General features: G+C 47.4%; 1 protein-coding gene across 2 annotated transcripts in view; it reads right to left on the bottom strand.

Annotated features, from left to right (window-relative positions):
* Positions 1-117: 117 nt before the first annotated feature.
* Positions 118-13,651, bottom strand: part of VBP1 (VHL binding protein 1) — a 42,004-nt gene continuing 28,470 nt past the window's right edge. For both annotated transcript variants that reach the window (XM_029068014.1, XM_029068019.2), the window contains exon 6: positions 118-615. In XM_029068014.1, coding sequence (XP_028923847.1) covers positions 545-615 — 71 coding nt within the window. In that variant the 3' untranslated portion in view covers positions 118-544. The remainder of the gene's footprint in view (positions 616-13,651) is intronic.

The raw sequence follows: 13,651 nt of genomic DNA, 5'->3' as shown, positions 1-13,651 counted from the left end.
CTCTTTCAGGGAGAGCTTTAAGAGAGGAGAAAGAGGGAGGGAAGAAGCAAGCAAGCAAGCAGAAAGGGGGAGAGAGAGGAAGGGGTCGGGGGAAGGAAAGAGCCTACTGATCGCTGATGAACTCAGACACACAAACCACTTTATGTCAAGCACACGACAATGGGATTTTTAAAAACCATCTTTACATAAGGCAGATCAGCTCACGGGCCTAGCAACAGACCCTGCAACACGGCATCGCTCTTAGGTCTGCGGAGAGGGCGTGTGTGTCCGTCGCTCGGGTGAGGCTCCATACAGGTCAGTTACTTCCATGCCCTCGGCGAGGCCATGTGGATCCGTTTTCAATAGCTCTAATTTCATGAAACATGCACAAAACCAAATCTCATATCTATAAATAAATAAAACATGGCTGGCCCTTGCCTTCCGATCAAATTCGAGGTGGCGGTGGGGAAGATTCAGAGTTCGTTGGGTCCATTCAGGATACAAAAAAGGAAAAAAAAAGGGGGGAGGGGTCCTGGAAATCTGAGCCCCATTAAAACTGTCAGCACTATGCTCTGCTTTTGGTGGGATCATCTTTATTTCTTCTCTTTACATCCCAATTGTATACTCGAGCCATATCTGAACACAGAGTTAAGGAAAAACACCGCTCAGCTCTCCTCGCCACAAAAGATACAGACTCAGGAAGAGAAAACGAGTTGGCCGAAACACAAGCCAAAAAACCCGCAACACCCCCCAAACACCATGTCTGGAACTCAACTCCCTCCCCTCCCCAGTGAGCGAGACCCATTCTCTCTCAAGACTCCTGGCACAGGAGCTGCTCAGTGAGGAAAGCGAGGAAGGAAGTCTGCAGGGGCAAGTCCTCTCCTCCCCTTCCCTCTCCTTTCCTTTCCTCTCCACACTCCACTCCTCCCCCCTCCACTCCTCTCTTCCCCAGTCCTCCCCTCTCCACTCCTCTCCCCCAGTCCTCCCCACTCCTCTTCCCTCTCCTCCCCTCCCCCAGTCCTCCCCACTCCTCCCCCCTTCTCTCCCCCACTCCCCCAGTCCTCCCCTCTCCACTCCTCTTCCCCAGTCCTCCCCCCTCCCCCAGTCCTCCCCACTCCTCCCCGGTCCTCCCCACTCCTCTCTCCCCCAGTCCTCCCCACTCCTCTCTTCCCCAGTCCTCCCCCTCCTCCCCTCCCCCCTCCTCTCTTCCCCAGTCCTCTCCACTCCCCCCCCCCCCCGTCCTCCCCTCTCCACTCCTCTTCCCCAGTCCTCCCCCCTCCCCCAGTCCTCCCCACTCCTCCCCACTCCTCCCCACTTCTCTCTTCCCCAGTCCTCCCCCTCCTCCCTTCCCCAGTCCTCTCCCCTCCCCCCCCCCAGTCCTCCCCACTCCTCTTCCCCAGTCCTTCCCAATCCTCTTCCCCCTCCTCCCCTTCCCCCTCCTCTCTCCCCCAGTCCTCCCCTCTCCACTCCTCTCCCCCAGTCCTCCCCAGTCCTCTCCACTCCTCTTCCCCAGTCCTCCCCACTCCTCTTCCCCCTCCTCCCCTCCCCCCTCCTCTCTTCCCCAGTCCTCCCCCCTCCCCTCCTCTCTCCCACTAGGAAAAGGCCTCCACTCCATGACACGGGTCAGAAATGACACGCTAGGAAAAGTGGTAGCACCTCAAAAACGACACGTTAGGAAGGGCACGTGTGTCAGAAACAACCTGTGTTAGAGGGCCATAGAAAAAAGCCCGCTGATCCGTGACACGTCAGGATTGACACGTGTGCCAGAAACAGCACGTGTGTAAAACGAGGAAAAGCAACACCTCAAAAAAGGTAGCGTGTGGAAAATGACACGTGTCAGAAATGACATGTTAGAGAAAGGACCATAGACAAGAACCTGCCAATCCCTGACATCAGAAATGACACGTGTCCAAAATGACATGTATTGGAAAAAAGTCTGTGATCCATGACATGTCAGAACTGACACACATATCAGAAACATGCATGTAAAAAGGACATGGTAGGAAATGTAGCGTTTCAACAACAGTAGTGTCAAAAGAGACACACGTGTCTGAAATGACATGCATTTTAAAAGGACCATAAGAAAGAACCTGCCAATCCGTGACACATCAGAACGAACATGTGTGTCAGAAACGTGTGTGTGAAGTGACACTAGAAAAAGTGCTAGAACCTTTTAAAATGGCGTGTTGAAAATGACATGTGTGTCCAAAATGACATGAGCTGGAAAAAGGACCACAGAGAAGGGTCCGCCGATCCGTGACAGGCCAGAAAGGACATATGTGTCAGAAACAACACACGTGCGAAATGGCACCCTAGAAAAGTGGTAGAAGTTTTTAAAAAATGGTAGCATGTTGAAAATGGCACGTGTCCAAAATGACATGCTAGAAAAAGGACCATAGAGAAGGGCCCACGGATCCATGACAGGCCAGAAACGACATGTGTCAGAAACAACACGCGTGTGAAATGACATGCTGGGGAAAGTGCTAGAACCTTTTTTAATGGTAGTGTGTTGAAAATGACACGCGTGTCCGAAACAACAGATGTTAAAGGACGCTAGAGAAGAGCCCGCCGATCTGTGACAGGCCAGAAAGGACGCGCACGTCAGAAACACGTGTGTGAAATGACATGCTGGGGAAAGTGCTAGAACATTTTTAAATGGTAGCGTGCTGAAAGACACATGTGTCCGAAATGACAGGAGTTAGAAAAGGGCCCGCCGATCTGTGACAGGCCAGAAAGGATGTGTCAGAAACAACACACGTGTGAAAGGGCATGCCGGGAACAGTGCTAAAGCCTTTTTAAATGGTAGTGTGTTGAAAATGACACGTGTCTGAAATGACATGTGTTTGAAAAAGGACCCTAGAGAAGGGCCTGTTGATCCGTGACAGGCCAGAAAAGACGTGTGTGTCAGAAACAGCACGTGTGTGAAAGGGCAGGCTGGGAAAAGTGCTAGAACCTTTTAAAATGGTAGCATGTTGAAAATGACACACGTCAGGAACGACAAGTGTTTGAAAAAGGACAAGAGAGAGCCTGCCAATCCGTAACAGGCTAGAAATGACACACACATCAGAAACAACACACGTGTGAAAGGGCACGCTGGGAACAGCACTAGAACCTTTAAAAATGGTAGCATGTTGACAATGACACACGTGTCCGGAATGACATGAGTTAGAAAAAGGACCCTAGAGAAGGGCCCGTCGATCCGTGACAGGCCAGAAAGGACGCGCGCGTCCGAAACAACACGTGTGTGAAAGGGCAGGCCGGGAACAGTGCTAGGACCTTTTTAAATGGTAGCGTGTTGAAAATGACACACAGGTCCGAAATGACATGTGTTAGAAAAAGGACCCTAGAAAAGGGCGTGCCGATCCGTGAGAGGAGAGAAACGACGCGCGTCTCCAAAACAGCACGTGCGTGAAAGGGCAGGCCGGGAACAGTGCTAGAACCTTTTTAAATGGTAGCGTGTTGAAAATGACACATGTGTCTAAAACGGCATGTGTTTGAAAAAGGACCCTCGAGAAGGGCCCGTCAATCCGTGACAGGCCAAAAAGGATGCGTGTCCTCAAAACAGCACGTGTGTGAAAGGGCAGGCCGGGAACAGTGCTAGAACCTTTTTAAATGGTAGTGTGTTGAAAATGACACACGTGTCCGGAATGACATGTGTTTGAAAAAGGACCCTAGAGAAGGGCCTGTCGATCCATGACAGGCCAGAAAGGATGCGTGTGTCCAAAACAGCACGTGTGTGAAAGGGCAGGCTGGGAACAGTGCTAGAACCTTTTAAAATGGTAGTGTGTTGTAAATGACACGCATGTCCAAAATGACATGAGTTAGAAAAAGGACCCTGGAGAAGGGCCCGCCGATCCGTGAGAGGCCAGAAAGGACGTGTGCGTCAGAAACAACACGTGTGTGAAAGGGCAGGCCGGGAACAGCGCTAGAACCTCTTTAAATGGCAGTGTGTTGAAAATGACACGTGTGTCTGAAATGACATGTGTTTGAAAAAGGACCCTAGAGAAGGACCCATTGATCCATGACAGGCCAGAAAGGACGCGTGCGTCAGAAACAACACACACGTGAAATGGCACCCTAGGAAAAGTGGTAGAAGCTTTAAAAACAGTAGCATGTTGAAAATGGCATGTGTGTCCAAAACGACATGTGTTAGGAAAAGGACCCTAGAGAAGGGCCCGCCGATCCATGACAGGCCAGAAAAGATGTGCGCGTCAGAAACAACACGCTTGTGAAAGGGCACGCCGGGAACAGCGCTAGAACCTTTTTAAATGGTAGCATGTTGAAAATGACACGTGTGTCCGAAAAGACGAGTTAGAAAAAGGACCCTAGAGAAGGGCCCGTCGATCCGTGACAGGCCAGAAATGTCAGACGCATCAGAAACAACACACATATGAAGTGGCACACCGGGAACAGCGCTAGAATCTTTTAAAATGGTAGCGTGTTGAAAATGGCACGTGTGTCCAAAATGACATGTGCTAGAAAAAGGCCCCTAGAGAAGGGCCCGCTGACCCGTAGAAAACTCCCCTGATTTATGACATGCGTGCCAGAAATGACACATGTCTCAGTAATGACATGCTGGGAAATAGTGGTGGAAGCTTTTAAAATGGTAACATGTTAAAATGACACACATGTCCAAAACGACATGTGTTTGAAAAAGGATCCTAGAGAAGAGCCCGCCAATACATGACAGGTCAGAAACAACAAAACGCGCATCCAAAACAACACACGTGTGAAAGGGCACGCTGAGAACAGCGCTAGAACCTTTTAAAATGGTAGCATGTTGAAAATGACACGTGTCTGAAATATGTGCAAAAAAGGACCCTAGAAAAGGGTGTGCCGACCCGTGACAGGCCAGAAACAACACGTGTGTCTGAAACAACACACATGTGAAAGGGTACGCCGGGAACAGCGCTAGAACCTTTCAAAATGGTAGCGTGTTGAAAATGACATGTGTCCGAAATGACATGTGCTAGAAAAAGGACCCTAGAAAAGGGCATGCCGATCCGTGACAGGCCAGAAACGACACATGCGTCAGAAACAACACACGTGTGAAATGGCACCCTAGGAAAAGTGGTAGAAGCTTTAAAAACAGTAGCATGTTGAAAATGGCACACATGTCCAAATTGACATGCTAGAAAAAGGACCCTAGAGAAGGGCCCGCTGATCCGTGACAGGCCAGAAACAACATACGCATCAGAAACAACACATGTGTGAAGGGCATGCCGGGAACAGTGCTAGAACCTTTTAAAATGATAGTGTGTTGAAAATGACACACATGTCTGAAATGACATGAGTTAGAAAAAGGACCCTAGAGAAGGGCCCACCAATCCGTGATCCGTGCACATCAGAAACAACACGTGTGTGAAGTGGCACGCTGGGAACAGCGCTAGAACCTTTTAAAATGGTAACGTGTTGAAAATGACATGTGTGTCCAAAATGACATGTGTTAGAGAAAGGACCCTAGAGAAGGGCCCGTCGATCCGTGGCAGGCCAGAAATGACACGTGTGTCAGAAACAACACACGTGTGAAAGGGCAGGCCGGGAACAGTGCTAGAACCTTTTTAAATGGTAGCGTGTTAAAAAAATGGCGTGTGTCTGAAATGACCTGCTATGAAAAGGACCCTAGAAAACAGGCCGTGACAGGCCAGAAATGACACACACATCAGAAACAACACACGTGTGAAAGGGCACGCCGGGAACAGTGCTAGAACCTTTAAAAATGGTAGCATGTTGAAAATGACACGTGTCCGAAATGACATGAGTTAGAAAAAGAACCCTAGAGAAGGGCCCGCCGATCCGTGACAGGCCAGAAAGGACACACACGTCAGAAACAACTCATGTGTCATTTTCAACATACTACCATTTTAAAAGGTTCTGGCACTGTTCCAGGTATACCCTTTCACACGTATGTCCAAAATGACGTGTTTGAAAATGACCCTAAAGAAGAGCCCCCTGATCTGTGACAGGTCAGAAAGGACACACACGTCAGAAACAACACACGTGTGAAAGGGCACGCCGGGAACAGCGCCAGAACCTTTTAAAATGGTAACGTGTTGAAAATGGCACACGAGTCTGAAAAGACACACGTTAGAGAAAGGACCATAGAGAAGGGCCCGCTGATCCGTGAGAGGCCAGAAAGGACGCATCTTCTTCTAGGTCCTTTTCTATACACATGTCGTTTTGGACACGTGTGCCATTTTCAACATGCTACCATTTTAAAAGGTTCTAGCACTTTCCCCAGCGTCCCCTTTCACATGCATGTTGTTTCTGACGTGTGTGTCATTTCTGGCCTCTCACGGATCAGCAGGCCCTTCCCTAGGGTCCTTTTTCTAGCATGTCATTTTGGACATGTGTGCCATTGTCAACATGCTACCATTTTTTAAAACTTCTACCACTTTTCCTAGGGTGCCATTTCACACATGTGTTGTTTCTGGCACACATGTCATAGACCAGGATATTTTCTATGGTCCTTTTCATAGCAGGTCATTTCAGACACACGTGTCTTTAACATGCTACCATTTTAAAAGGTTCTAGCACTTTTCCCAGCATGCCATTTCACGTGTGTTTTGGACACACGTGTCATTTCTGGCCTGTCACAGATCGGCATGCCCTTTTCTAGGATCCTTTTTCTAGCACGTCATTTTGGGCATGTGTGTCATTTTCAACACACTACCATTTTAAAAAGCTTCTACCACTATTTCCCACCATGTCATTCTTGACACACGTGTTGTTTCTGGCACACATGTCAGATCGGGGGACTGTTTTCTAGGGTCCTTTTTATAGCAGGTCATTTTAGACACGTGTCATTTTCAACACACTACCATTTTAAAAGGTTCTAGCACTGTTCCCAGTCCCAGCCTGACCCTTTCACACACGTGCTGTTTTGGACACACGCATCCTTTCTGGCCTGTCACGGATCGACGGGCCCTTCTCTAGGGTCCTTTTTCAAACATGTCATTTCAGAGACGTGTGTCATTTTCAACACGCTACCATTTAAAAAGGTTCTAGCACTGTTCCCAGCGTGCCCTTTCACGCACGTGCTGTTTCGGACACGCACATCCTTTCTGGCCTGTCACGGATCGACGGGCCCTTCTCTAGGGTCCTTTCCCTAACACATGTCATTTTGGACACACATGTCATTTTCAACACTTTACCATTTTAAAAAGTTCTAGCACTGTTCCCAGCGTGCCCTTTCATGCACGTGCTGTTTCGGACACGCACGTCTGTTTCTGGCCTGTCACGGATCGACGGGCCCTTCTCTAGGGTCCTTTTTCAAACACATGTCGTTTCAGACACGTGTGTCATTTTCAACACACTACCATTTAAAAAGGTTCTAGCAGTATTCCCGGCCTGCCCTTTCACACACGTGCTGTTTCAGACACGCGCATCCTTTCTGGCCTGTCACAGATCGACGGGCCCTTCTCTAGGGTCCTTTTTCTAGCACATGCCGTTTCGGACACGTGTGTCATTTTCAACACGCTACCATTTTAAAAGGTTCTAGCGCTGTTCCCGGCCTGCCCTTTCACACGTGTGTTGTTTCTGATGTGTGTGTCATTTCTGGCCTGTCACGGATTGGCAGGCTCTCTTTTGTCCTTTTTCAAACACTTGTCGTTTCCAACACGCGTGCCATTTTCAACACGCTACCATTTAAAAAGTTACCACTATTTCCCAGCATGCCATTTCTGACACATGTGTTGTTTCGGGCACACACGTCACAGATCGGGAGACTTTTCTAGGGTCCTTTTATAGCAGGTCATTTCAGACACGCATGTCATTTTCAACACACTACCATTATAAAAGGTTCTAGCACTTTTCCCAGCCTGCCCTTTCACACACATGCTGTTTCGGACACACATGTCCTTTCTGGCCTGTCACGGATCAATGGGCCCTTCTCTAGGGTCCTTTTGCAAACATGTCATTTCGTACATGTGTGTCATTTTCAACATGCTACCATTTAGAAAGCTTCTAGCACTGTTCCGGGCGTGCCCTTTCACACGTGTGCTGTTTCAGACATGCGCATCCTTTCTGGCCTGTCACGGATCAGCGGGCCCTTCCGTATCGTCCTTTTTCTAACTCCTGTCATTTCGGACACGTGTCTTTCAACACGCTACCATTTTAAAATGTTCTAGCACTTTCCACAGCATGTCTTTTCACACGCATGTTGTTTCTGACGTGCTCGTCCTTTCTGGCCTGTCACACAGATCGGCGGGCTCTTCTCTAGGGTCCTTTATATAACACCTGTCGTTTCGGACACGTGTGTCACTTTCAACACACTACCATTTAAAAAGGCTCTAGCACTGTTCCCGGCATGCCACTTCACACGCAGGTTGTTTCTGACACATGTGTCGTTTCTGGCCTGTCATGGATCAGCGGGCCCTTCTCTAGGGTCCTTTTTCTAGCGTGTCATTTTGGACACACGTGTCATTTTCAACATGCTACCATTTTAAAAAACTTCTACCACTTTTCTAGGGTGCCATTTCACAAGTGTTGTTTCCGACTCACGTGTCCTTTCTGGCCTGTCATTGATTGGCGGACCCTTTTCTAGGGTCCTTTTTCTAACTCATGTCATTTCGGACACGCATGCCATTTTCAACATGCTGCCATTTTAAAAGTTTCTAGCACTTTTTCTAGTGTCATTTCACACACGTTTCTGACACACGTTCGTTCTGATGTGTCACCAATTGGCAGGATCAACGGGCCCTTCTCTAGGGTCCTTTTTCAAAGATGTCATTTCGGACACGTGTGTCATTTTCGACACGCTACCATTTAAAAAGGTTCTAGCGCTGTTCCTGGCGTGCCCTTTCACACGCGTGTTGTTTCGGACGCGCGCATCCTTTCTGGCCCGTCACGGATCGACGGGCCCTTCTCTAGGGTGCTTTTTCTAGCACATGTCATTTCGGACACGTGTGTCATTTTCGACATGCTACCGTTTTTAAAGCTTCTACCACTTTTCCTAGGGTGCCATTTCATGCGTGTGTTGTTTCTGACGCGCACGTCCTTTCTGGCCCATCACGGAACAACAGGCCCTCCTCTAGGGTCCTTTTTCAAACACATGTCATTTCGGACACATGTGTCATTTTCAACACGCTACCATTTAAAAAGGTTCCAGCGCTATTCCTGGCGTGCCCTTTCACACGCGTGCTGTTTCAGACGCGCGCATCCTTTCTGGCCCGTCACGGATCGACGGGCCCTTCTCTAGGGTGCTTTTTCTAGCACATGTCATTTCGGACACGTGTGTCATTTTCAACACGCTTCCATTTTAAAAGGTTCCAGCGCTGTTCCCGGCGTGCCCTTTCACACGCGTGCTGTTTCGGACGCGCGCATCCTTTCTGGCCCGTCACGGATCGGTGGGCCCTTCTCTAGGGTCCTTTCCGAACACATGTCATTTATGGACACACATGCCATTTTTAACATGCTACCGTTTTTTAAAGCTTCTACCATTTTTCCTAGGGTGCCATTTCATGCGTGTGTTGTTTCTGACGCGCACGTCCTTTCTGGCCCATCACGGATCAACGGGCCCTTCTCTAGGGTCCTTTTTCAAACACATGTCATTTTGGACACGTGTGTCATTTTCAACACGCTACCATTTTAAAAGGTTCCAGCGCTGTTCCCGGCGTGCCCTTTCACACGCGTGCTGTTTCGGACGCGCGCATCCTTTCTGGCCCGTCACGGATCGGTGGGCCCTTCTCTAGGGTCCTTTCCGAACACATGTCATTTATGGACACACATGCCATTTTTAACATGCTACCGTTTTTTAAAGCTTCTACCATTTTTCCTAGGGTGCCATTTCATGCGTGTGTTGTTTCTGACGCGCACGTCCTTTCTGGCCCATCACGGATCAACGGGCCCTTCTCTAGGGTCCTTTTTCAAACACATGTCATTTTGGACACGTGTGTCATTTTCAACACACTACCATTTTAAAAGGTTCTTGCACAGTTCCCAGCATGCCCTTTCACACGCTTGTTGTTTCTGACACACGCGTCGTTTCTGGCCTGTCATGGATCGACGGGCCCTTTTCTAGGGTCCTTTTTTCTAGCACATGTCATTTCAGACACGTGTGTCACTTTCAACATGCTACCATTTTAAAAAGTTCTAGCGCTGTTCCTGGCGTGCCACTTCACACACGTGTTGTTTCTGACGCGCACATCTTTTCTGGCCTCTCACGGATCGGCGGGACCTTCTCCAGGGTCCTTTTCCTAACTCATGTCATTTCAGGTACATGCGTCATTTTCAACACGCTACCATTTTAAAAGGTTCTAGCACTTTTCCCGGCCTGCCCTTTCACACACGTGCTGTTTCAGATGTGCGCGTTCTTTCTGGCCTGTCACGGATTGGTGGGCCCTTCTCTAGGGTCCTTTTTCTAACATGTCATTTTGGACACGTGTCATTTTCAACACACTACCATTTTAAAAGGTTCTAGCACTTTCCCCAGCATGTCATTTCACATGTGTGTTGTTTCTGACACGTGTCGTTTCTGGCCTGTCACAGATCGGCAGGCCCTTCTCTAGGGTCCCTTTTCTAACACATGTTGTTTCGGACATGTGTGCCATTTTCAACATGCTTCCATTTTGAAAACTTCTACCACAATTTCCCAGCATGTCATTTCTGACGCACGTGTCGTTTCCGGCACGCATGTCATAGATCGGGGGACTGTTTTCTAGGGTCCTTTTTATAGCAGGTCATTTCAGACACACGTGTCATTTTCAACACGCTGCCATTTTAAAAGGTTATAGCACTGTTCCCGGCGAGCCATTTCACACACATGTTGCTTCTGATGCATGTGTCATTTCTGGCCTGTCACACATCAGCGGGCCCTTCTCTAGGGTCCTTTTTCTAACATGTTTTGGACACACATGCCATTTTCAACACGCTAACATTTAAAAAAGCTTATACCACTTTTCCTAGCATGCCATTTCTGACATGTGTTTTTTCAGGCATACATGTCACTTCTGGCATGCCATACATCGGGGGATTGTCTTCTGGGAAAAGTGCTAGAACCTTTAAAATGGTAGTGCATTTAAAATGGCATGCATGTTCAAAATGACATGTTACAGAAAGGACCATAGAGAAGGGCGTGTCTATCCGTGACAGGTCAGAAATGACACACGTGTCAGAAGCAACACATGTGTAAAATGACTCACTAGGAAAAGCAGTAGAACCTTTAAAATTGGTAGCGTGTTAAAAATGTCACACGTGTCCTAAATGACATTAAAAGGACCATAAAAAACAGTCTCTTGACCTATGACGTGTGCCAGAAACAAAGTGTGTCAGAAATGACACACTGGGAAATAGTGGTAGAACCTTAAAAGCAGTAGTGTGTTGAAAATGACATGTCAGAAACCACGTGTTACAAAAAGGACCACAGAAAACAGTCCCAATCCGTGACATGTCAGAATGGACATGTGTGTCAGAACAACACGTGTGAATGGCACACTAGGAAAAGTGGTAGAACCTTAAAAAATGGTAGCGTGTTAAAAATGACACGGTAGAAATGACATTTCAAAAAAAATCATAGAAAACAGTCCCCAACTGGTGACATGTCAGACACGTGTGCCAGGAGCAACATGTGTGCCAGAAATGACATGCTAGGAAAAGTGGTAGTATCTCAAAATGGCAGCACGTTGAAAAAGACACGTGCCAAAAGGACCATAGAAAAGAGCCCACCGATCTGTGATGTGTCAGAATGGACACACGTGTCAGAAACACACGTGTGAAATGGCATGCTAGGAAAAGTGCCAGAACCCTTTGAAGTGGCAGCGTGTTAAAATGACACGTGTCCGAAATGACATGTATTAGAAAATGGACCATAGAGAATGGTCCCCCGATCTGTGACACACCAGAAATGGCATGTGCGTCAGAAACAACACGCTAGGAAAAGTGGTACCATCTCAAAAACGGTAGCATGCTGACAATGACATACGTGTCCAAAACGTGCTGGAAAAAGGACCATAGAAAACTGCCCCCGATCCATTACATGTCAGAACGAACATGTGTGTCAGAAACAACATGTGTTAAATAACGCACTAGAAAAGGTGGTAGAACCTTAAAAAAGTAGAGTGGTGAAACTGACACACGGCAGAAACGTGTTTAAAAAGGACCATAGAAAAGAGCCCGCCGATCCGTGACACATCAGAACTGGCACGCGTGCCAGAAACAGGTGTATAAAATATGCTAGGAAAAGCAGTAGAACCTTAAAAAAGGTAGTGTGCTGAAACCGACACGCGTGTCCGAAATGACATGTTAGAAAAGGACCATAGAGAACAGTCCCCCAATCTGTGACACGCCAGAGCTGGCATGTGTCAGAAACGTGTGTAAAACAACACGCTAGAACATGGTAGCATCTCAAAAATGGCAGCACACTGAAAATGACATACGTTAGAAAAAGGACCATAAAAAACTGTCCCCGATCCGTGACACATCAGAAGTGACATGTGTGCCAGAAAAAACATGCGTGTAAAATGACACTCTAGGAAAAGTGGTAGCATCTCAACATTGGCAGTGTGTTGAAAACAACACATGTGTCCTAAACAACATGTTCTAAAAAGGATCATAGGAAAGAGCCCGCTGATCGATGACTCATTAGAAATGGCACACGTCAGAAACAACACACATGCAAATGACACACTAAGAAAATGGGTAGCACCTCAAAAACGGTAGCATGTTGAAAATGACACCTGTGTCAGAAACGGCATGGGTTAGAAAGAGGACCATAGCAAAGAGCTCGGCGATCTGTGACACGTCAGAAATGACACGCTAGGAAAACGGGTAGTATCTCATAAACGATAGTGTGTTGAAAAAGACACACATGTCCAAAATGACATGTGATAGGAAAAGGCCCACAGCAAAGAGCCCGCCGATCTCTGACACATCAGAAATGACACGCTAAGAAAAGGGGTAGTAGCTCATAAATGATAGCATGTTGAAAAAGACACATGTCCGAAATTACGTGTTAGAAAAAGGACCATAGAAAAGAGCCCACCGATGTGACACGCCGGACTGGCATGTGTGCTGAAAACAACACGTGTGTAAAATGGCACGCTAGGAAAAGTGGTACCATCTCAAAAATGGTAGTGTTGAGAATGGCACATGTGTCAGAAACATGTTAGAAAAAGAACCATAAAAAGAGCCCGCTGATCCATGACTTTTCAGAAATTACATGTGTCAGAAACAACACACGTGACAAATATCACACTACAAAATGGTAGCATCTCAACAATGGTAGCATGTCAGAGATATGTTAGAAAAAGGACCATAAAAAGAGCCCGCCAATCCAAGACATGTCCGAAATGGCACACGTGTCAGAAACACGTGCCAGAAATGACACACTAGGAAATGTGGTAGCATCTCAAAAACAACACACGTGAAGAAACGTGTAGAATGTGTCAAAAATGTGTAAAAATGTGTCAGAAATGTGTCAAAAAAAGGACCATGAGAAAACAGCCCCCCAATCCTTAACACGTCAGAAATGACACGTATCAGAAACACCATGTCAGAAACAACATGTGTTAGAAAAGGGACCATTGAAAAGAGCCCACCGATCCATGACAAGCCAGAACTGACACGTCAAAAACAACATGCGTCTAAAATGACACATTAGGAAAGGTGGTAGCATCTCAAAAACGGTAGCATGTTGAAAACCATACACGTGTCAGAAACATGTCAACCATTGATA

Source organism: Ornithorhynchus anatinus, chromosome 6 (genome assembly GCF_004115215.2).
Source record: "Ornithorhynchus anatinus isolate Pmale09 chromosome 6, mOrnAna1.pri.v4, whole genome shotgun sequence".
NCBI lineage: Eukaryota > Metazoa > Chordata > Mammalia > Monotremata > Ornithorhynchidae > Ornithorhynchus > Ornithorhynchus anatinus.
The sequence above is the reverse complement of the archived record's forward strand: the minus strand, read 5'-3'. Positions and strand labels throughout refer to the sequence as shown.